The following is a 22,543-nucleotide window of genomic DNA, read 5'->3' as shown; positions in this document are numbered from 1 at the left end:
GAATGATTTATAACACCATTGTCTTAAACTGCAATTTTGCTGAAAGCAACAGGAGCAAATTGGGTGCATCACGGGTAGCTTGGGTTTGCTCCTACTTTGTAAGAGCTGTTGTTTTATTCTTCCGACCATTAAGATTTATGTTACGTAGGTAAGAAGTATTATAGGTATATGACATATCCAAATGTTTTTCAAAAGAAAAACAAACCAATGTACATCTAGCCACTTCTAGGAGATGCCCTGATACCATGACGATGAATACAGCAGAAGCAGAGCAGAACTGTGTCTATAACTGCAAACATACATTGCAATTCTTTCTTTTAAAATGTCACACTTGTGGAAAATCTCTTGGTTACTCAAGCTGACTTTCTCCACCTATTTGAAGATCCATGTTAAAAGTAAGATAAGCGTATAAAAATTTACTCTTGGTGTGCACTCTGCAGTCCAGTGGTGCCCCAAGATTTAACAGCTAATAAGGAATGTGGCTGTTGTGAGACAGTGGAAACATTTTTCAAGAATCTGAGAGCCAGAGAAATTCATGGAGACCTGGGCTCCTAAGCTGATGCTCCCCAGCACCTCAAGTGGAATGAGTCAGGTCCAAGCATATTTGAGGTTCTTCTGAAAACAGGGCCTATACTCAGTCCCTGAGGTGCTTTACTGTTTATAGGCAGTGACAGTGACAGCCTGTGACCTCCGAAAAGGTATGACAAAGCTCTGCCAGGAGGCTTAGAGCCACTTTTCTGATAGATGTGTGAAATTTCCACCTGAAATTGCACACAGATAACACATATGTTTTGCCTAGTTTCACAAGGCTATGGTTTCCAAAGGGTCTGGTGGCCAAGAAAAGCAGGTGTTAGAGAGGACATCTTCTCCAAGAGGAACAGGTGTTCACACCTTAAAGTAATGAGTTTATTTCTGTTGGATTCATTGCAACAAGAAGAAAAAAAGAACAAACCTCTGCCAACAAAAAATGATTTATGAATTTCCAGATAGTGCATGATACATATCCTAATGATGTATCATATATGTGTCCCCAGCCTCCTAATTCTGGAGGTTTTATAAGGCCTCTCAGAGTGTGCCACCAGCTGCTTGCTCACAGCAGGCAAGAGTCAGCGCTCCGAGCTGCTGCACGCACTGCGATTATTGGTCTCCAATAAACTTCAAGCAGAGCAAAGTCATTCAACCGGGTAAGTCGTCATGTCCAGTCTGTGTTACAGAGAACTGACGATTGCGCTTCTGGAAACCATTTTATACTGCCTTTTAGTCATCCCCCTCAAATGTCGTGACAATGTTAGTCATAAACCACATCTTCAACATGAGCAGGATGTTTTATCTATCTGCCCACCCGCTTTCCTTTGGTTGTACTTCCCCAGCCTGCCATAGTTACCTTTTGTCCTGGTGGCCTGAGTGCTGACTGCTGGATGCGAGACCGGTTCACTTGCTGGCCAGAAATGATAATTTTCACACAGCTCTTTTGAATTCTGAATTATTTTTTTGTTGTTGTTGTTTTTTCCTCAATATGAGGTTAAAGAAAAGAGAGGTATACTATTGAGTATAGTGCATGGTGTTAGAAAGAAAATGTTAGCTTTTGTCAGTCAGGCTTCCCAGACAGGCAGCTGTTAGCAGGCAATGGGCCAGGCAGAGGTGTGGGGAGCCCACTTTGCATTTCAACTGGCAGGAGCATTCCCACCACAGAGGCACTAAAAGGTCGGGACTTTCATCAATGAACACGAGTTCAGCTATTACCTCTTTTGCAAAGAAAAGGGTTCTTGTCTTCACAGGTTTTGCCATGTCTAACTGCTGGTAGGGGTTGAATTTCTGACAGTGAACAACTGCTCAACTGTATTTTTAGGTTTTTTTAGATTTTTAGATCCTTCTGTTGTCCATCCCAGCACTGTTAGTTTTTGTAGGACTGTTGGGGGAGAGCCTTGCATATTCCTGCGCACATGGTGTCATTTTATGCTTCCTCCTGTGTTGTTCCTTCTATCTGCTTTAAACCAGCAGGAGGTGACGTGGGAGAAATACAACATTCTCTTTTATTGTCTCCAAGTGCTTAAGGAATGACAGACATTGTTTTTTCATCTAAGGGATCGCTCTTTGCCAACGCAATGCAAGCAAACACTGATAAAGTAGCACAAGAGTGTGCTGATGAGTGTGAGGGCAGCTGCCCAGGAGTGGAGGCAGAGAGGTACCAGGGGAAAACCTGTCCATGCTCTCTCTCAGATGGAGAAGACATAATGGTGCCCGGGAAAAAGACACAGTCATTATCAGTCTTTTTATGTCACAGTTAATGCTATATTTAGTGCTTGGCTGTTCTGGCAAGCGTTGGTCTAACAAAAGATGAGGCTGACAGCAAGCAATGGCTGACAGCGCAGCACAGGGAGCTCCTGGGGAGCCCAGCATGGAGGGGGCAGAGCAGGGCCCTGTTTTGGTGATGCCATGTAGAAGTTGAGTGACAGTGGCCCAGGGGAATGCATGAGATATAAGATGGTTTCTCTGTGTCATTTAAAGATGCGATGAAGAAGAGAGGTTGCTCCTAGGGCTGTAGTTTGGACCACCCCAGTGAACCTCCTGGGCAGAGAGAGGACTTGCTGAGCCAGAGCACTTTTAATGCCATGGTAACACTAACTGCTCTCACAATGGGAAATGTCAGTGCTGTAATGTGGGTACCATGAGTGTACAGAGCCTCATGTCCTCTGAAGAGACATCATGGAGAGTGCTCAATGAGTTAGGACAGATATTTAAGCTCTTCCCAAAGCATTTCCCCTCTGGCGTCCTTTGCTTTTCTGCATAACCCCGTGGTCTGCTCAGAGCAGTGACCGTGCCTGCCTTGGTGTGGAGTAGAGCTACGTGACAGCGCTTTTTTGGACAGCAATACAGCTCCAGAGCCCATCCCTGCTCCTTCACAGCAGCAGCCTCTTGCAGAAAGGCTTCTGTTTGCCCAGGGCTGGATCTGATTCTCAGGTACATTTTGCATACATTAACCTTCCTATAAGAAAATAACCTTATTCAGTACTGCGTGTAGGTGGAGGAGATAATGGTTGCTGCTTGCAAACAACCAAATCAAGACTTAGATACAAATTCTTACTTTACCTGCTTGTGAGAAAGGCCAAACAGATTTTTCAAAAATACATAGACCCTTCAGTACATGTGCTTGCCTTAGGACTTGTCTAGGACACTTCAGGAATTGCTTGTGCCTGCTTTTCGCATGGAGAGGCAGCAGGGTCCCTTGGACCCACCTCTGGGCACCCCTGTGAGTGGCTGTCCGTGGTTCCTGTGGGGAGAGCAGAACTGCCCAAGGCTGACATGGTGGAGAGGCAATACCCTCCCAGTCCTCACAGCAGCGGTGACTTGTCCCCAGGCAAGTGCCAGTGGTGCTGGCAGCAGCCAGGGCTCAACAGGGAAAACTGCCCTGGCAGGGGTAGCGCTGCTCCCCACCCACACGGCCCATTTTCCACTTCCCCGATTTACCGGTCAATTTGATCAACCATTCAATTTTTTTCAAAATCATTGACAAAAGACCACTAAAAGGAGAGTTATGCCACTTCTGTGCTCTATGGCGTTGGCTCATTTATTTTAATTAGCTGTAACAAATTCACGGTTAAACAAGGCTCGAGAGGGTGCTATCTAAATGTGGCACTCATGGCATACACAGTACCATTAACAAAACACTTCTCCACAGCTTGACTGTGTTCTCCTCCATCTAGTTTACAGCTCATTATAGCACTAGAAATAGGAAACAAAATGTAACACCTAATTAAAATGTGAGCCTATGTCCACAGATGATTCAATAGAAATAAAGTCATTATGCTGGCAAGAGAAGCAGGAGAGAGTCATCACAATAAAAACATCTCATTCAAGCAGAATCTGGAAGAAGCTGCTCCTCTGCTTTAGGCACCTGCATAAAGTCAGGGGTAACAAGAGCATTCAGGTCCTGATCCAGCAAAATGTTAAAAAGTAAAAACTGGTAACAACTAAATGTCTGTTATTCTCATTAAGGATTCTGAACCCCACTGTGTAATAACAATTTTTAGCCTGCCCCGTTGGTTGTCATAGAAATAGCACCAGCAACCATTTATTTTGGTAATAGGATTATAGATAGTGTCTTCTGTTATTTTAGTTGTTCCTTTCAAAATTATACCAATGCATTTTATTGTATAAGCAGATGAGATGTCTACAGCTATTGCAAGATGAATGGAATGTGTGTTAGGTTAGGCATGTTAGAGGCATCCATAGAATTTAATAGTTTATTAATATTGTTCCTCTCCAAAATACAGAAACAGTATAAATAGCCAGCTGTGAACTTAAAATGATGCACACCAAAGATAACCAAACTAATTAAGTCTCCCTCTATTTGTTGCAGGTGGAACAGTCCCCTGGTTGATCTGTTTTTCTCCAACCAGTATCTTCAGATCACCACTGCTGTGCCATCCACCTCAGTGTATGGGTTCGGTGAGCAAGAACACCAGTCCTTCAAACACAGCATGGACTTCATTACCTATGGCATGTTCAGCAGGGATCAGGCACCTACGGTAATGCACTTCATGCAGCACTTTGTCCTAAGTTGTATCACCAGAGGGAGGTGGTGAGGTGCAGCTTTGCTAACGTGAATCGATGGCAATCATGGAATGTGGTGGGTTTTGCAGGTGTCATAAGTTTTAATTAACTGACAAACCATGACTCATTTTGAGAGGACTGAAACCTTTCATCAGAAGCATTCTCACAGTGCAGTTAGTTTTCAGGATAAAAAAAAAAAATATTTTGTGTGCCAAGATCCTGGATCAGGAAAGCATTTCGTTTCATGACTGGATCAATCCCTGTTCATTTAAACAAGGTGAACTTCAGCAGGTTTCATTAGATGTTTGGCTAAACTGGGGTCTGTAGTTAATGAGTCTATATTAACTAGCAAAGCAGTTCTTACTCATGCCATTTGGCAGGGTTTGGCAGAATGCGGAAGGTTTAACTGAGAGAGACTTAGAAAGAACCAAAGTGATGATGCAGAAAACCTAGCTCTTTTTTACCAATTTGACTTCACACCAGTTAAGATGAAAAAATCCCCAACCTTTCAAAGCAAGATTCTGACTATGAGAGAATTTATTTCCTTGTCTTTGCTTAGCTAGCTGACAAAAACTATGAAAAATAGCAAAGTCAAGCCATACTTAACTCACTGTTTATGTTTCAGCCACTTGTCAACCTCTATGGAGTTCACCCTTTCTATATGTGTGTAGAAGCTGACTCCAATGCCCATGGTGTTCTCCTTCTGAACTCAAATGCACAAGGTAAAAAGACATATGGACTGTACATAAAAGCATTGTAGATTAGTAAACATAAAAAACTGTTTTATTGATTGCTTTTTCAATGTGGTACAAATATGAGTGACTGGTCCACAACTGAGGTTCCAGGAATTACTATAAAGTTCTCAAAAGGATTTCATTAGTGACTGTTTAACAAGGTAATGTATTTTCAGTGAAAATATATGATTAACTTTTTTTTTTTTTTTAAATAGTTGCACATACAGGGAAAGGAAAAGGTGGAAGAAATTTCCTCTGGGATTGGCATAACTGAATCAAATCAATTTAAGTTAGTCCTATATTCTGTCTGTGGAGAATAGTTTTGTGCGTTGCCATGGTCACCTTACTGTATTAATCCAGTGGTATAATTTCAGAAAAGGAGAATCTTCACACAGTCTATAAAATCAGTTTCCCCTGGCAGGCAATGATTTCCAATAAGAGGATTAAAATAGCATAGACAAACCCTAAACACAAGCTTGTGTTTCCTTTTCATATAAATGAAACTGAGACAAACGGATCTGCGCAGTCTCCTCTGCGTGGGTTTCTATGATTTATTGCTGCACAATGCCAATCTGAAAGTAGAGATTACAGAAACAGTGGGCAGCTGCTAGCCTATGTACAGGTCCTGTTTGCTCACCCAGTTGTACCCACAAGGCATCAGGTGGGTACTTGAACTTGTAGCCACCTCTGCCTGGGGACATGTTTATGCACAGCGTCCACGCACCTAGAATAGGATCAGATATTTCAGTTAGAAGAGACCTACAATGATCATCTAGTCCAACTGCCTGACAGCTTCAGGGCTGATCAGAAATTAAAGCATTATTAAGGGCATTGTCCAAATGCCTCTTCAACACTGACAGGCCTGGGGCATCAGCCACCTCTCTGGAAAGCCTGTTTCAGTGTTTGACCATGCCCTCAGTAAAGAAATGCTTCCTCATGTCCATTCTAAACCTCCCCTGGCACAGCTTTGAACCATTTCCATGCATAGTGTAGAGCTATTTTGCGCTGAGAAACTGTGTGGGTTTGTTTGTTTGTTTTTTCCTTTCAGACGTTTCTCTGAGTCCAGACCCATCTGTAACTTTCCGCACTATTGGAGGGATTCTCGACTTCTATGTCTTCCTTGGACCCACTCCTGAAAATGTAGTTCAGCAATACACAGAGGTTAGTAGGAAGGTCCATATGGCACATGGGAGAGTATATTGTGATGAACAGTATCGAGAACAGGAGTGTGTTAAAGGGATGCAATGGTTAGAAAGAAATTTCTCCAAGCTTACTCTTCTCTGGGCTGTGATAGTTTCACAGTCTTCACTATGCGACTGTAACTGTGTTTTGACACTGTGGATAGAGAAAACAAAACAGACAGAGAACAGATGAGAATGTTTGGGAACGTTACATCTGCTGGACTTTCAGAGATTTTGAATGAGCCTCAAAGGCTTCAAGCCTTTATTTGCCAGTTGAATTGTCTGTTGATTTTGGAGCCATCAGCCTGTTTTTTTACTAATGAAAACCCATGTAATTGCATTGGAAAGCATAGGTGTCAAAAACCATATTTACTGCTGTCTTACAGAGCATAACTACTTGCTTTGCCATTGCCCAGTGTTTTCCAGAGAACTGCGGGTACACATGCAGCTATTTTGGGAGCGTGCATGCAATTCTTCCTCAGTAAGGTCTGCCTGGAAAAAAGTGGCAGGTGACATGTTCTTTCTGGCCACCAAATGCCAGGTGGCATGTGAACTGAGCACTTGCACAGAGTATTGCCAGCTCAGAACCAAGCTCTGTGCATAAAGAAGCCATCACCAAGCCTAAAGACTATGGAGCAAAGCTGAGAAGGTGCATGTCACTGTCAGAATGGGGGTTCATGTGTGTAGACTCTGAGGATTAAGCTGTCACCAGAGACACCAAGCATTCCAGAGCCAGGCAGCCAGAGCTCCCAGTGAGATGTGCACATGCTCTGCCTTCCTCTTCACAGCCCCACTGAGGGGCATGAACTCTGATTTTCAGCAAGCATTTTGTCTTTCCTGGCTTTTTAAAGCCTCCATTTTTAAACCTTGCCTTCTTTTAACATGCCTGAAATAGGAACAGAAATATTGTCATTTGGACCAAGGGAGAAAGAGTGTTTAGGTCAGAAGGAAAGTATTGCCGGGTTCTGTTTGGGTGACAGCAGGAAGAAGCTTAATTCATGTCACTGTTTTGGGAAGGCTGGAGTGTCCTCAGGGTGGTGGGCTCTGCTAGACCTTCCTTTTCAAGGCAGAGGTTCAGGTGATGTCTCCCAGAGAGGTGGGAGGCTGCCGCTGCCCGTCTGCATCCTAGAGAGGGAATGACTGCTCCGTCTCTTAAACGTCTCTCCAGCTGCCTCTGCATGTCCTCCCCACTAGCCACCTCTGACTCCAGTGCCACAGACCAACCAGCAAACTGGGTTTTGAACTTACACATCGGCAATCAAACTGAAAAACAAACAAACAAAAAAAAAACACAAACCCCACCAAAAAAGAAAAAGCAACGTGACTCTCCCTAGCTGCAGCTGTGATCCCTGCAATGAAAGCACCTATTTCAGGGGAGTCGCTGCAGCAGGGCAATGGTGATTAGAGCCATCCCCATTTCTTTTCAAAGTCTGTCGCTGGTGTTTGAAGGCAGCATTTTTGTGGCTTAGCAGGTGGCCAACAGCTGAAAATAAAATGAGTTCTCACTCCCCAGCTGATGGGTACTGGCAGCTCACTTTCCACCCCTGCCTCTCTGGAAATGGAGCTGGAGCAAAAAAAACAAGGTAAAGGAGAGCTGGTGGGCGTCCCCTAACTAGACATGTCACATGCCAGGACAAAAAAAATCCCCTGTTCTGTGCTCTTTGAGCCTGCTCTCAGCTCTCTAGGGAATGTTAAAGAATGCATGGTAGCAATTTCACAGTGAAATAATAACTTCTTCAGTAAACATCCTGAAATTCCCGGATTGCAAATGTTACAATTACCATATTATTAGTCTCTAGGGTAATGATTTGGCTTTTATGTACAAGATATGTGGGAAGGTGAAGGAGACAGAAAAGACTTTATTTTTCAATTGTATTTTCTGTCACACTGAGAGGACTCTCCTGTGCGGTCATTGTCATGCCCAGGGGAAGGAGAGGGGGTGGAAAGGAGCAGTGTGACCGATGACTGCAAGGCACGGTGCAGCAGTGTTGCTCAGCTCTCTCTCTCAGCTGCTTGCATGGGTCTCCTCTGGGAAGTGGTGTTTTGGGAGCTCCCATCTGCAGGGGATCCTGGTGGGCTCAGCCTGCCCTGTTGCAATGAACTTGAGGGAATGGCACCTGCATCTGTGAGCATCTGCCCAAAGTCACTGCATGGGGCTTTATACAAGGGCCACCCATTGCACTCTCTCCAGGATGGCCCCAGTGATTTGGCAAGGTGGCCAGATGCCAGCTGGGGCATGGCCATCGAGAGCAAGTGAGCTGTGTCCAGAGAAACGCGCTCCACACCTTTCTCAAACATTTTGTGCTGTTGCCTTCAGTGCCACTTCAAGACCTGGGCAATCCCCTTAGCCCCTGCCGTGCTTGTTTCTGTGAAGGATTTAGGAGCTTAGCTCTGCTCAGTGCTTCTATGCAGCTCCATCCAAACCAGTGAGTTAGGACAGCTTTGTAACGAAGCTCTTTACTAGGTCTCTGCAGTCCGCAATCTTTCTCCATGTACCTCTCCAGGTTGCTGCCAGCACTCAGGGGTGACCCACAGGCTCTTGCCCAGATCCACTGCTCCGTGGCTGGCTGGGGGCAGTCAGGCTGTGCCAGGTGCGAGGCTCCCTACATGGTGACCAGGGCTGATTGTGGCTGCCCTGCCAGGGCCACCAGCCTCTCTGTGCATCCTCGGGGTTAAGACATGTGGCAGTGAAAGCTGTGGTGGCTCCAAGTGCCAGTATGGCCCGGGATAATCTGCTTTAAATGGGCTCCAGGGGCGATGCAGGGAGTAGGAAGGGAGCAGAGGGCTGGATGCCAGCACCACTGTCCCCCATGCTGTGTCCTGTGCAGAGCAGAGCTGGGCTGTAGGACGAATCCTGCCAGTGACACCACAGTGCTACAGCAGTGAGGGCAGTGACAGGGCACGTGCTGGGCATTGCGCGATGGGAAGGAGAGACCTCCGTCCTGATTCCTCTGCTCCCTCTTGTCCCTGAGCTTGGCCGTGAGGAACAATGCTCCTGGCACATCAGAGGCAGTCCTGCCACAGCTATGTATATATTTGACAGTAATCACACTTTTCTCCTGCTACAGAAGGGGTCCGGTGTGCAGAACAGTTATACAACACAAATCTCACTTTTTAGGGCAAACACTTTGGTTTGCAGGAGAATGGGGAAAAGCAGTAACAAGCTAAAGGGCTCAGCCATTGAGCTGAGCCTGGCTGGGGCTTTACAGCCAGACCTAAACCAGACCACCCTTGCCAAGTCCACTGGTGGCCTTTCAGGACAGAGTAACAGTGCATAGCAGCAGCATATGAGCTCCATAATAAGATACTCAGGAACATTATAGTTCAACAAATGGGCATGTAACAGCTGTTGGATGGAGTGAAGGCCATGAACTTGTTATTTAATCACAAATTTTCCAATTACAAGCTTTAAGAGAGCATACTGTATGTCTCCTAATTCTGTTTTGAGAGCAAATTGCTGGTTTACTTCCTCATTACAGATCCATAGGATAGTTCTGGGTGGAAGGGACCCCAGGAAGTTTCTAGTCCAGTCCTATTTGACAGGTAACACGAGGAACATGCTTGTACCTACAGTTTATCACAGATAATTCAGTGAGAGTATCACAGTTGAATATAGACTAAGCAGCTGATAAGTATTTGTACAGCAAAGAACAAGGTTTGAAGCCCTTGGCATTGAAAGTTCTTAAAATTTTTAGACTCCTGAGATTGTGAGCATCTTTTTAATGGTTCAGCATTTGCAGGGCCTTTCTTCTTGCTCTCCTAAAACAAAGCTTCTGTGCATAGACTTTGAGTGAAGGTTACCCCCTGCCTGACTAGATGCCCATAGCACTCACCTGCCTATCTCAGCCACTGGGGATGAGCTGGATACAGATATCTGGGCAACAGGAGCACCCGTGTGATGTAGCCATAGTGTGACTATCCACACACACTATTTCTGTGTCTAAATCCAGAGCATTAGCCCACTTGGATTTTTATAGTTTCCTCCTACAGCTCTTCCTTAAAGAAGTTTAAGCAAATATCAAGCTTCAAGAGTCATTTTATATGGATAATTAGGGTGTAAGATTAGCAATCTTTCATGTTGATCTCCTGTACCTGCGTTGCTGGAGATGTTGGCCCCTTTGTAAGCATGGGAAAGCGTATCTCTACAGCCTCTATCATGTATAGGGCATTACTCTTTAGTCATCTCTCTCGCATCAAAGTCTTTGGTCATGATGTTAAATAGAATAGGATCTTGATTCACTCTATACCATTTATAACTTAGCTGATATCCTTAATGCTCATAGTAATAATGTGATTCATCCAATAACCCAACACAGGAAAAGTGAATACATGTCACCTGCTCCCTGGGCACAGATTTTAGCTGTTAGATATACATGTTTCTGCTGAAGTTTGTTCTTACTGCAAAACACTTCTGGAGTACCTCCTAGATTCATCAGCTCTCAGGTGCATCTGAAAAAAAGTGAAATAATAATTACATAATGCCAAGTTATGTAAACCTGAAAAAACTCACAGTGAATTTATTAAACAACACCAGGAGTTATTTAAGAACCAAGTGCAGGAGGAATTGAGGTACAGAAAATAGGATCTATTTTTTTTCTGCTTCTGTATTACTGTATCTTCCTTTTTTTTTTTCTTTTTTCTCAGTTTGGATACTCCGTATGTCTGCTGTTTCTGCCTTTGTCATTTTCCTCCCTCAGTTCCCCTACCATACCTCATTTACCTTTTCTGATTATATGGGAGTCAATTTTGCCAAGCAGGCTTTCTCTGCCTACTGCATTTTATAAGCATTTGTATGCAGAATGCAATCTATATGAATTAACTAGATCCTAAATATACATCAAATCCAACATGAGTTTTCAGGTTTGCAAAATTACATTCCTGCCTCTGCTGATCCATCTGCAAGTAGGTACCATATGTCAGTTACTTTATCAGGACCCTTCAGGGGGATCCATTAGAGAGAGTCGGCAGCATAATTAGAAAAAAAGAACATTTGTTTTCCCAGCTGCCCTGTTTTCATCCTTCCTCTTGAAATGTTCTGCTGATTTCAATTAAGCTCACCATAGATGCTCCAGCCTGGTGAACCTGGGGAACTAATTGCTTTAAAACTTAAAGCCTTGCTTGCAAGGTGGATTTTCTTCAGTTGGTTCAGCTATAATCTCAAACTACCCAAAGGATGCTGTCATGAAATACTGCCTCACCATGGGGTAGCTCCGCTGTCTGCAGGCGAGACATCGCCTTCATGTAAGGGCAAGTGGCCAAAGCTCAGCAAACCCCAGCACTGCAGACATGGCCTTTGGGAAAGACCCTGGCCGGCACACCAGTGGCCATGGCTCCACCATCACCCCTGATGGTGTCATCCTGGGTGCTTCACAGAGCATGGGGGCAGAAGCAAATCCCCTTCCAGCTCTTGAACTGCTTTTTATTGGCGATATCTTGGGCTGACTGTCCTCCCCAGCCAGGGGCAACCTGGCGTGTTGCAGGACCTGGAGCAGGGCTCCCTGATGGTTCCTCTTGCCTCTGCCCAGGCTGGTCACCCCCACGGCAGTTCCCATTTCCCAGCCCACTTGTGGAGAGGCAGCAGATGTCAGGCAGGCATCCTGCCAGGGCACCTGGCTCTGTGTTCATCTGCAGGATTAGTATTTATCAGCTGGTTGTCCCTCTTCCTCTTTTTGAAGAGGAGAAGCCTGTGCACAAAACATTTTATTTCATTGGGGATTTCTTTTGATTTTGTCTGTCTTTTTAACATAGTTTGTAGACGTCACTCTGTTTACTGTTTGCAGTAAAGGAAGCAAGGGCAAAATGTGCATCTGCTTTAGAAGCACAAAGTGGTGGGGTTCACAGAGCTCAGTTTGCAGCCTTGGCTGGTCTAAAACAAGCTCTGCTGCTGCCTCAGATGAATTTATCCTTAATATGGAGAGTGCAGTTGTGACAGAGAAAGCAGACTTCTTGCCCTGAACCTTGCCGTGCTCTGCTGGACACGTTGCTGCTCCCTGACAGGCTGTCTAGGAGGTCGTCCTGAGCCATCGCACCCTGGTCAGCTGGCCATGGGAAACCCCAGCAGAGCTTGAAGGATGGTCTAAGGAATCAGATGCATCCACACAAACTGGAAATAACTAATGACGTGTAACCAGATGAGACTACATCATGGTAGCAATGGTGTGTCTCTGCCCACTGACCTCCTCCTGCATGGCTGGGGCCACCTCCATCTGTCCAGGACCTCTCCCAGCAAGGGCGCAGCAGCGTGTGGTGAAGTGCAACAGCATCGGGATCTTGCTGCTGATGGCTGTGTTTGCTTCGTCTGAAGGGCTTAGCCTCCAGCTAAGGTGGAGCTTGAAGCGGGTGTTGAGTAGGCTGAAGTGAGTCAAGTCTGGTGGAATGGGAGAAGCAGCAGGCGTCCAGGGGAGGTGTGCTGCTCAGCCGAGCCTCCACCCTGGAGGCACTCAAACCATTAATCTCAACAGTTATTCTGGCCTCTTCCTGCTTTCTGTTAGGTGAGACAGCAGCATCCCAACAAGAGAAAGCACATTGTATAGCCAAATTTGTAATGCTTAGTGAGTGAAGTTCACCTATCTGTTTGTGAGCCTTTCTAGTTTGCGAGCATTTTACCCCATGTGTTCCCTCAGCTCAGATGCATTAAGACATCCTCTGCTTCTCCCTGCTTTTCTCCTATCTGTTTTTGTGTTCAGTGCAGTTTGCATGTTCCACCAGCTTTAGCATCTGTAACTTATCTTAGAGAAATTTCAGGTTCAGCATTGCTTTCCCAGGTCAGATTCTTACTGGAGAATATCCCATAGGAAGATGCACCTTTACGCACTGTAAGGTCTAGAGAGCTTAGCAATGCAATTGATACAGCGTGCCAGGAGAGTCTTGTTTTATTTAATTAAAGTAGATGGGGTTTAGCTGCCAATATATGAGTTTTACTCTTTTTCACTTCTTAGCATAATTACCTATCTGTGGAGATCCACAAGGAAATAAAGGAGGAATAGTTATTGGCCAAAGGGAGTCAATAGCTGCAACTGATTAATAAATCATGGGTGCTTACTAGCTACTTGATTTTCATGTACTGTCTGCAAGGATGTTAGAAATACTGAACAAAGGTTAATTGCATGGGATCTAATTGTTTAATATTGGAGTCAGGATTTCAGGAGGTGTCCCCCAGAAAACACCAGTGTGTACTAATGAGGCAATGCCAAATTTCAGCTTATTTCTATAACAGCAACATCATGGTGCTCGCTCCTCGTCCCAGGTTGCCAGAGCAGCTCTCACTGGGGGAAGCAGAGCAGGATGCCTCGCTCCCCTCTGCTCTCCATCCAGTTTCCTCATGCAGTTTGCAGCTGGATTATGCAGAGCCAGTGGAAATCAAATATTTATAAAATCATATTTAACTCATTATTTCATGTTTCAGTTGAGAATTTCAGGACCAAACAGTAACTATGACCTTGAGGAGGTTTGTCATTGACTGGCAACACAGTGCTGTGGGCCAGCAATAAGGGCAGTCAGTCATAAGTAACTGAAATTCAACAGGGTGGTGTGTAAATATAATTAAAACTTCAGAGAGCTCAAATAAACATCAGACTCCTGATGAGTTAGTTCAGCTGGATGCGACAAGAGAAATTAGCAAAGCTAATGTTGCTGTGTAGCATCAGAGATTTGCCTGCTGTTGACCGAAGGGTTTGCAGACTCGGCACGGGTCAGGCAGTGAGGCTCCACGCAGGGTTTCTGCCAACATGAACCATGTAAGTGAAGGCATGTGCTGCAGTGCAGTGGCTGAGACCGCAGCAAGACCCTCATTTAATGTTAGTCTGGGTTTTATACAGTTTTATCTTCACTGGGGTGTTCTCACAAGTGATGCTCACTGTGGGTGTCACTCAGAGCCCCTGTTCAGGTCAAGGGTCCACCAGGAGAAGCACTGTTTGAAGCCAAGCATGCTGTAGTGAGCTGTTCTGAGAAAGGAAAGGATATTTCATGAGTGTGTGACACCCATGCCCCAACCTTTGTGGCATAAATGAGCTGGGAGTCTCTCCTGGTGTTTCAGAATAACTTCTCTTGCCAAAATCTTCATCTCACCCTTCGCATTTCTGTATTCCTCATGCCTGCTGTAGGCCATTGGACGCCCACACATGCCTGCTTACTGGTCCCTGGGATTTCATCTCTCCCGATGGGGTTACGGCAGCATCGATGTTTTAAAGGAAACTGTCAATCGCATGCACTACTATGATATCCCATATGTAAGTATCAGTTTTTCACTGTGTATGCTACTTTTACAATCTAAAGTGAGACGAGTAAAATTGTAACAGTGGAAAGGTGATTATCCTACCAAGAGAACTGTAGAATAAGAGGAGGTACATAATCTTATGTAGTGTTTTTTCATGTAATAACTTTACAACGCTTAAAAGAACATTCAAAGTGGGCTTTGAATGTGAGGTTTAAGTGTTGCTCTTGGCTGCATAGCAGGTGATTCTGGTGTCGAGTCACAGTTATGCAGTACGAAGTGCTAGCATTTTAAAAATAAAATATGGTATTTCTGATGCATATCACTGCCAAACCATTGCTAAACTAGGACTTATACATATCCATTTTGTCCACTGCTACCATATAATTTTATAGGAGCTGAATTTGACCTGACAATTATTTACAATTATTATAGCCAATCTCTTAGGCTTCATTTCCTGTCTCAGTTGCCTTATAGAAAGTTGCGTACATTCTGGTTTTCTGTATCAAATACATCAATCACAGAATCATAGAATGGTTTGGGTTGGAAGGGACCTTCAATGGTCATCAAGTCCAACCCCCTGCAATGAGCAGGGACATCTTCAACTAGATCAGGTTGCTCAGAGCCCCGTCCAGCCTGGCCTGGGATGTCTCCAGGGATGGGGCATCGACCACCTCTCTGGGCAACCTGGGCCAGTGTTTCACCACCCTCATTGTGAAAAATTTCTTCTTCATGTCTAGCCTGAATCTCCCCTCCTTTATTTTAAAACCAATATGTCTTCTCCTGTCCCTACAGGCCTTGGTAAAAAGTCTGTCCCCATCTTTCTCATAGGCCATTTTCAAGTACTGAAAGGCCACAATAAGGTCTCCCTGGAGCCTTCTCTTCTCCAGGCTGAACAACCCCAACTCTCTCAGCCTGTCCTCATAGCAGAGGTTCTCCAGCCCTCTGATCGTTTTTGTGGCCTCCTCTGGCCCCTCTCCAACAGGTCCATGTTTTTCCTGTGCTGAGGGCTCCAGAGCAAGACACAGTACTCATGTAATGTTTGTTTCAAAAATGTTTAGGATGTCCAGCATCTTGATATCGACTACATGGAACGTCACATGGACTTTACCTATGATAAAGTGAATTATGCAGGTCTGCCAGAATACGTGCAAAAGCTGAAGAGGAAAGGAATGCACAATGTCGTGATTCTGGTAAATCAACAATATTCCTAATTATTTCTCCATTTATAAGAACTATTTGCAGCCTAGTGTTCATAGCAGTATCTAGGTGTTAATGCAGACATTCTATTGTTGCAGATTTTCCATTTTTGTCATTTGTTGAGAAGAGCTGAAGAACAATTTTTCACAGATTTCATATATAAATGTGTTGCATTTATCAGATGTCTGTGTACCAGCACCATCTCTATACCATAACATTAATTCCCCTTCACTCTCTTTCCACTCAGTTATGAGAAATTTTGCCGTTGCTCAGGGCTAGGTTGAGACAGGATTGCTTTAATGCAATTATTTTCCTGAGAAAGAACAGATGAGTTCAATATGCACAGAAAAAAAGAGTAGAATAGTGGAAAAAATCTACTCATAATCACTCAGGAGAGCTAGTAACTACAGTTCATATTGTCTTGTATTTATTTTTAATTTAAATTAGTCTAAGAGAAGTTTGTTTGCATTAAAATATATGTTGCATCTATAACCAAAATTGATGTATGATTCAATGAAGGAATAGGGGCTGAAGTTGGAGATTTCTGTCTTCCCCTGTCACTTTTTCCAACAAAGATTGCTGCTTCTCTTCAGCAAGTTCCCAGACAAGTCCTTGCACTGAAATTATTTTTTTCTCACCATAGCTACGTAAGTGCCAGTGGCAGCAATTGGAGGCCAGAAATTAAAGAAAAGTCCTTGATAGATGCATAAGAGCTGGCCCAGCACAGTCTGGGACAGTCACACCACCCGGGGTGGGAAGGCTCGGAAAAGCTGAGACCTGGAGTGGTACATGCAGGTGTGGAATGTCACCAGAGAACATAGGCACTATTTGTTCTCTAAGGACAGAATAATAAGAAAAGTGCTTTAAATTGCAGCAGATGAGGTGTAAGGTAGACATTAGGATAAATCTGCCTGTCTGCAAGGCGAGGCGAGCGGGAGCCAGGGGTCCGTCCCTGCGCCCATGATGCAAACAGGTCTGGCAGACGCGTCGGGGACGGCTCAGGCTGAGCTGACCTGCAGGGGAAGGAGGAGGAGACATCCCTGTGGAGTCCATCTCAGGACTTTTTGCTGTAATTGCAGTATTCTATTTTGCAGCCTAAATGGTCGGCTTACACCTTTCATTTGGGTGCTACTATTCTTATTTTGCAAAAATTGCCAGTTTCTTGTCCTGCTATTCTTTCCTGATACACTTATTCTAACAAGCATATTCTCCCCCGGCTTTTTCTTCTAGGCCAGAAACCATGAAGTATTTTATTCTGTTTTTATGAGGTGAGGTCTTCAGGATCTCATTGTAGTAGCTCTCTGTCAGTTGTGCCCCAGCTTGAATGCCTGTGTGGCAGATAACTGGATTTCACAATCCTCCAGATGATATCCCCTCAGTATCTGGAGAATGGCAGAAATATTTCCTTCATTCTGCTAAAAATGCCTCATATGACAAAGCCACACTTCACATTTACCTACATTATATTGGTGGCTCATAATTGTAAGGAGACCAATTAATCCAGCTGAATCAAGGCCACTAGCCTTTGGGCCTTAAGTTGATCCAGTCCTTTTAAAATAAGGGCAACAATCTTCATCTTGTCATGGGAGTCCTGTCAAAGGCTTGGGGGAAGAGAGACTGAATACCAGTCCTAAATTGTGCAACAGCTCGTCTTTCACTTGTGGTGGTGTATCAGATGTTTACTGGAGTCAAGATCACTGAGAACTACTGCAGTTTCCTCATCTAAAGATCACATTATTGTGTTGAATAGATAAAGTCAGAAGTACCTCCCTGTCCTTATTTTTTGCTTTACAATTGGTTTTCAAGTTTAGCGTATGACTGAGGATGGACTAGTCAGCACCATGGATACCCGTATCAGTGTTTTATTTTTTAAAATACAGTTATGAGGTTTGCTGTTCCTCAGTCTGCTGGGTTATTTTTGGAAGTTTCATTAAAAATACCTGCTCTGTGTTTATGACTGGCCTAATCTTCACTTTGTTGTACTATAATTGCATTTGCTGCTAGGAATCTTAAACAAAACCACATTGCCCAAGTGATCAATTACATATTGATAATAGAAATAGCAGCCTATACAGTGAGTACTGTTTGCCAGCAATTTGTCCTCAAAGATACATTCCCATGAAGTCCCAGTTCTTCTGCAGCTGTAAATCATGAGAAGCTCCAGGGTGCAGCAGTGAAAACAGTTTCCATCATTGCAGGTCCAAGGCACAGAGTTTAAACAGTAACAGATTACTAAATCAATCTGATGAAGAGCAACTTCAAGACAAAACCAGTCAAAATTAACTGGATACATCATTGTCAATAACTAACCAAAGCAGTAGATAAGCACATGTTCTGTCAGGACGGAGTGCTCTTTCCAGATATTAGGCAGTTTAGGCTCCCTGTATCCTCAATACTGCTCTATAAATTACCTAATCTCTTAGAGCTGTAACTTTACATACCACCTCCCTGCCTATTGTTTTATCTCAAAAATGGTTGCAAGACAAGAATATATCAGCAAAATACCATGAGTGTGGGGTAGCTCTTCCCATGCACTCTTGCCCTTCAGTAAATACATGGAAGTCACCTCTTTTTCATCCAAGCTGGGGTGCTTACAGTTGTTTTGCACTTGCTGCTGGGTAAGAAGCTACAGGCAAGCAATTATGGTTTAGTGAGCGAGCTGCATTGTCTTCGTACTTCCTACATTTTTAAAGCCCTTTCAGTTTCTCAGAAGGCTCATGCTAGAGCGGTGTAAGAAGCAGTTGCTACATAAATATAAATTCAGCTGTTAGGCAGATGCATGGAATATAGTAACAATTTTTAATTAATGCAATGAGCTAGTGGCAATACAGATAGGAAACCCTTCTTTCCTCCTTCCACTAACCTGAACTAAAGACTGTCTTCTGCTCTAGTTCTTCAGATAAGTTTGTGAAAAAGAACGAAAGTTGATCCAGTTTGTCCTTCAGTTTTTAAAAGCTAGTGGGATGTATAGGTTGCACCAGTAGTGAAGTTTTCTATTTTCACTTTATTACAGCTGCTGATATTTCTGTCAAAATCTGACTGTTAGGATTGTCTAGTGATGTAAAGCATTCCCATAAGTTGAGTCAGGAGCTGGAACAGCATGAAGGGTTCTGTTCCCAAGTGACAGCAAAGATATGCTAACAGCAATCAAGCCAAGTGTAATCCAGTTTGATACTGAAAGAACAATTTTCTATTTAGATTCCCTTTGGGTAATGACAGTAATGAGTGAGTTCCCCCAGAGTAGCAGATTGTTGCCTCCCTCAAGATGATTTCAGGAAATGTGCTCTGATTGCAGGCACTTAGCGTCATGTAAAACCTCTGGTAAATGGATTTGGGGGAGATGGGTTCAGTCCTTCTCATCTCAGACCGCTATGGTCAAAAGCAAAGTGCAGATCCCAGGAGCCAGCAGTATTAACACTGGTGACCTGCCTGAGGATGGGACACTGAATGTGGTTGTGCTACCACTACTGAGGTGCCTGGTGCCTCACCACCAGGAAATGCGGTCCCTGTGCTCCATCCAGTGCTGAGACCCCTCTGTGCCTTTGGTCACCTTGATAGTAGCATGGCCCCATTACTTGCAGTCATTCAGCTCTTCTCTGTCTCGATCTTTTCCAGAGTCCACCTCCATTTCAGGGAAATTTTGTGTAAGAATGTAATACTTCATTATCATTTTTGCACTGAATAATGTGCACGCTTCAGCCAAGTCAGAACAAATATATTCTTTAGAAACAAAGAAAGAAGATCCAAAAGTAACAGTGACTACAATGTAAAATGATAAACATTATTACTGAAGAGGAGCTTTAATGAAAGACCTTGCATACCTTCCATTAAATCACACTAAAAATAGAAACAGCTAGGAATGACACGAATGACAAATTACTTAAAAGTCAATAGCAACATGCTTATGATTCAAAATAATGCTTGATAGCTTTAACATTTTAAAGTCCAGCTCTATGAGCTATAGAGGCTAAAATTTCCAGAGATGAGTTTTTATGGATGTGCATCAAAATCTATGTTAGGAGCCAGAGGTGGAAGTGCGTCTGTCTGGATAAGTGCTGGGTGCCCCAGGTCTCAGGCAGTCGGTTGGAGTTTGGGATGCTTAGCACCTCCTCTCCAACAGCTGCTAAAGAAATGAGTTAGACAAGATTTAACAGATGTGAACTTCCTCCCCCACAAAAAACTCATGAATGCACAGGAGGGTTTTGTTCTCTTTAGGATGATGCTAAACCTGCATAATGTATTAGATCTATGCACTGGAATAACCTTTCAGCTGAAGGAAACCAGAAGTTTGGATTAGCAGTAGCTAATTAAGCTGACTCCTTCCAGCCTTCAAGTCCCTTGAGAGACATCCTTTCCACAATTATAAGATAATTATTGCAGATGGACAGTTTCCTTTTTTCTACAGCTGAGCTATTAAACAAGTAAAAAATGTAATGGACACTTATACTGTTTATGGAGGTGATGCTGGAGGTACATAGCTGAAATTGAACATAATTTTGCACTTAAGGTAGGGATTTAGCAGAGGCTTTTGTTTTTGAGGCATGGAAGAATATACTTTCCTCTCCAGCTGTCAGAGGGCTTACAAGTAAACCAGGCAATACCTTTACATATTAAAATGAGCTTTAAAACATGCCTTTAAATAAATTTACCGTTTGGGATTGGATGTTTTTTATTCTTAAGAAGTTTATTAGTTAGACTTCTATCACATTTTAATTAAATTTCACTTAAATTATTGCATAAGCTATAAGTGAATGGAAGAGTTTTTTCAGTGATGTTTTCCTCCACTGTGTCTCATAACTGAAAGTTTTTTGCCTTAAGCAGAACCTGAGGGGCTAACACTTTCTAAGAAAAACTTAAAGAATTCCCTTCTTCTAAAATGGCTTCAGTCTTCCTCTGTTCTAAATAACACAAAGCAGATAGCTGCTCCCATTTAGGGACATATTTGAAAATGTATTTTTCTCCTTTTAGTCGCAGTTGACTGCTGAGCAGAGTTGAATAGCATATCTTAATTCACTGACATCTCAAACTATTCCTGACTTTATTACTTACTGGCATGGTGGGCCACCATCTTTCCAGGAGTAGATGAGGCTCCATTTTGATGAACTTGGTGGCTACTGATGGCCATCCTGGGGCAGAGAAAGTGGTAGTATCAATGTCAGTGGCAGCAATGGGAGGTGGTGACCACCCCAAGCAGTGAAAGGGGCAGCAAAGATGAGCTGTGGGATGTAAAACACTCTGGTCTTCCTGTCTGGGAACAATAGTGACATATGGCCCTGCAGGCATGCATGAGTGTGGTTGTCTGCACCAGACTGGCATAAAACACCCTTGTCTGACATTGGATCTGAAGGGAGGGCTACTGAGGTCTATTAGAGGTCAAATGTGTCCCAACTTCAAGCCCCTTGAGAAATTCTAGTTATTCCAACATAGAGCTGCTGATGCTGAGGCAACTGCAATGAGGATTGTCTTGGAGGAAACCCAGAGGTGTCCAAGTGTGGGGGTGCCCAGAGTGGCACCCTGCTCTGACATGCAGGACCTCAGCAGCAGGGAAAGTAGAATCTAGGTTTCTTTAGAATAATTTGAATATAGCATGTCTTATGAAAAACAAACATGAAGGTATTTAATAATTTCACATCACTTTGGCCTTATACATGAAATACTCCTGACATATCTTTAATGACATTTCCTAAATTATTATGTGCTCTGAACTCTTATTAAATTTTAATGTTGTTTTCTTCCAATATTATTGCAATCTGCGTTAAGAACATAATCCAATTTTTTCTAAAATATACAAATAGAAAGTAATTGTTACCTTTGTGATTTTGATAATGGAAGTCTAATCACTGTTTTCAGGACCCTTTCATAACTAAGGATGAAGAACCAGGCACTTACAGGCCTTATGATCTTGGGGAAGAAATGGGAGTCTGGGTGAACAACTCCGATGGTGTAACTCCTGCTGTTGGAAAGGTTGGTTTATTCAGTCCTTTCATGCATTTGGTCTAGTGCTGCTTCCAAGTGATAAAGCAGCTGTGTAACAGAAATGAGAAGACAACCAGTTGTTATACCTGTGACCTCCAGGCCTGGCCCCCCGGTGACTCTGTGTTTCCTGACTACACCAACCCCAGGACAGCTGAGTGGTGGACCCAGATGTGTCTGGAGTTTAAGGATGTCCTGGACTACGATGGGATTTGGATTGTATGTCTCATTATATTTGCCCTCCCTTCTTTTAAAAAAAGAAAATGAGGCTTCTGACATGTGTCTTACTCTCTTTATTAAAGGATATGAACGAACCATCCAATTTCTTAACAGGCCAGTATCCTGGGTGTGCTGTTAACAATCTCAACAACCCACCTTACGTTCCTAGTAAGTAAAGCTTCCTTGACATTTTTTTTCTTTTTTTTTTTTTTTTTCCTTTTTAAATCTTGGATAGGCTATTTCTTAGGAAAAAAATCCATCTTCTCATTTTCCATCTTTCCCTGCCTATTCTGTGCATTCAGTTGCATGTTTGTGCAGGACTCCATTGGCTCAGCTTTGGTGGAGTATCAAATATAAGGCACTTATATCCATCACTGGGGCTGCCTTGTAACAGGACTAGAACAATGACCTTCTCTGCCCTTCTCTGAGCAACAGGTCTGCATCAGAGAAAGGGCAAGGTACCTATATAC

At 43.5% G+C, this 22,543-nt stretch overlaps 1 protein-coding gene across 2 annotated transcripts in view; it reads left to right on the top strand.

Moving 5' to 3' along the window:
* The window catches only part of LOC102097193 (sucrase-isomaltase, intestinal), a 60,439-nt gene that overhangs the window by 10,520 nt on the left and 27,376 nt on the right, over positions 1–22,543 (top strand). For both annotated transcript variants that reach the window (XM_065049008.1, XM_065049009.1), the window contains exons 5-12: positions 4,361–4,529; positions 5,180–5,276; positions 6,337–6,449; positions 14,572–14,697; positions 15,743–15,874; positions 21,732–21,845; positions 21,957–22,073; positions 22,157–22,241. In XM_065049008.1, coding sequence (XP_064905080.1) covers positions 4,361–4,529; positions 5,180–5,276; positions 6,337–6,449; positions 14,572–14,697; positions 15,743–15,874; positions 21,732–21,845; positions 21,957–22,073; positions 22,157–22,241 — 953 coding nt within the window. The remainder of the gene's footprint in view (positions 1–4,360; positions 4,530–5,179; positions 5,277–6,336; positions 6,450–14,571; positions 14,698–15,742; positions 15,875–21,731; positions 21,846–21,956; positions 22,074–22,156; positions 22,242–22,543) is intronic.

The sequence above is a fragment of the Columba livia genome, chromosome 1 (genome assembly GCF_036013475.1).
Source record: "Columba livia isolate bColLiv1 breed racing homer chromosome 1, bColLiv1.pat.W.v2, whole genome shotgun sequence".
Lineage (NCBI taxonomy): Eukaryota > Metazoa > Chordata > Aves > Columbiformes > Columbidae > Columba > Columba livia.
This window is presented reverse-complemented; position numbering and strand designations above follow the sequence as displayed.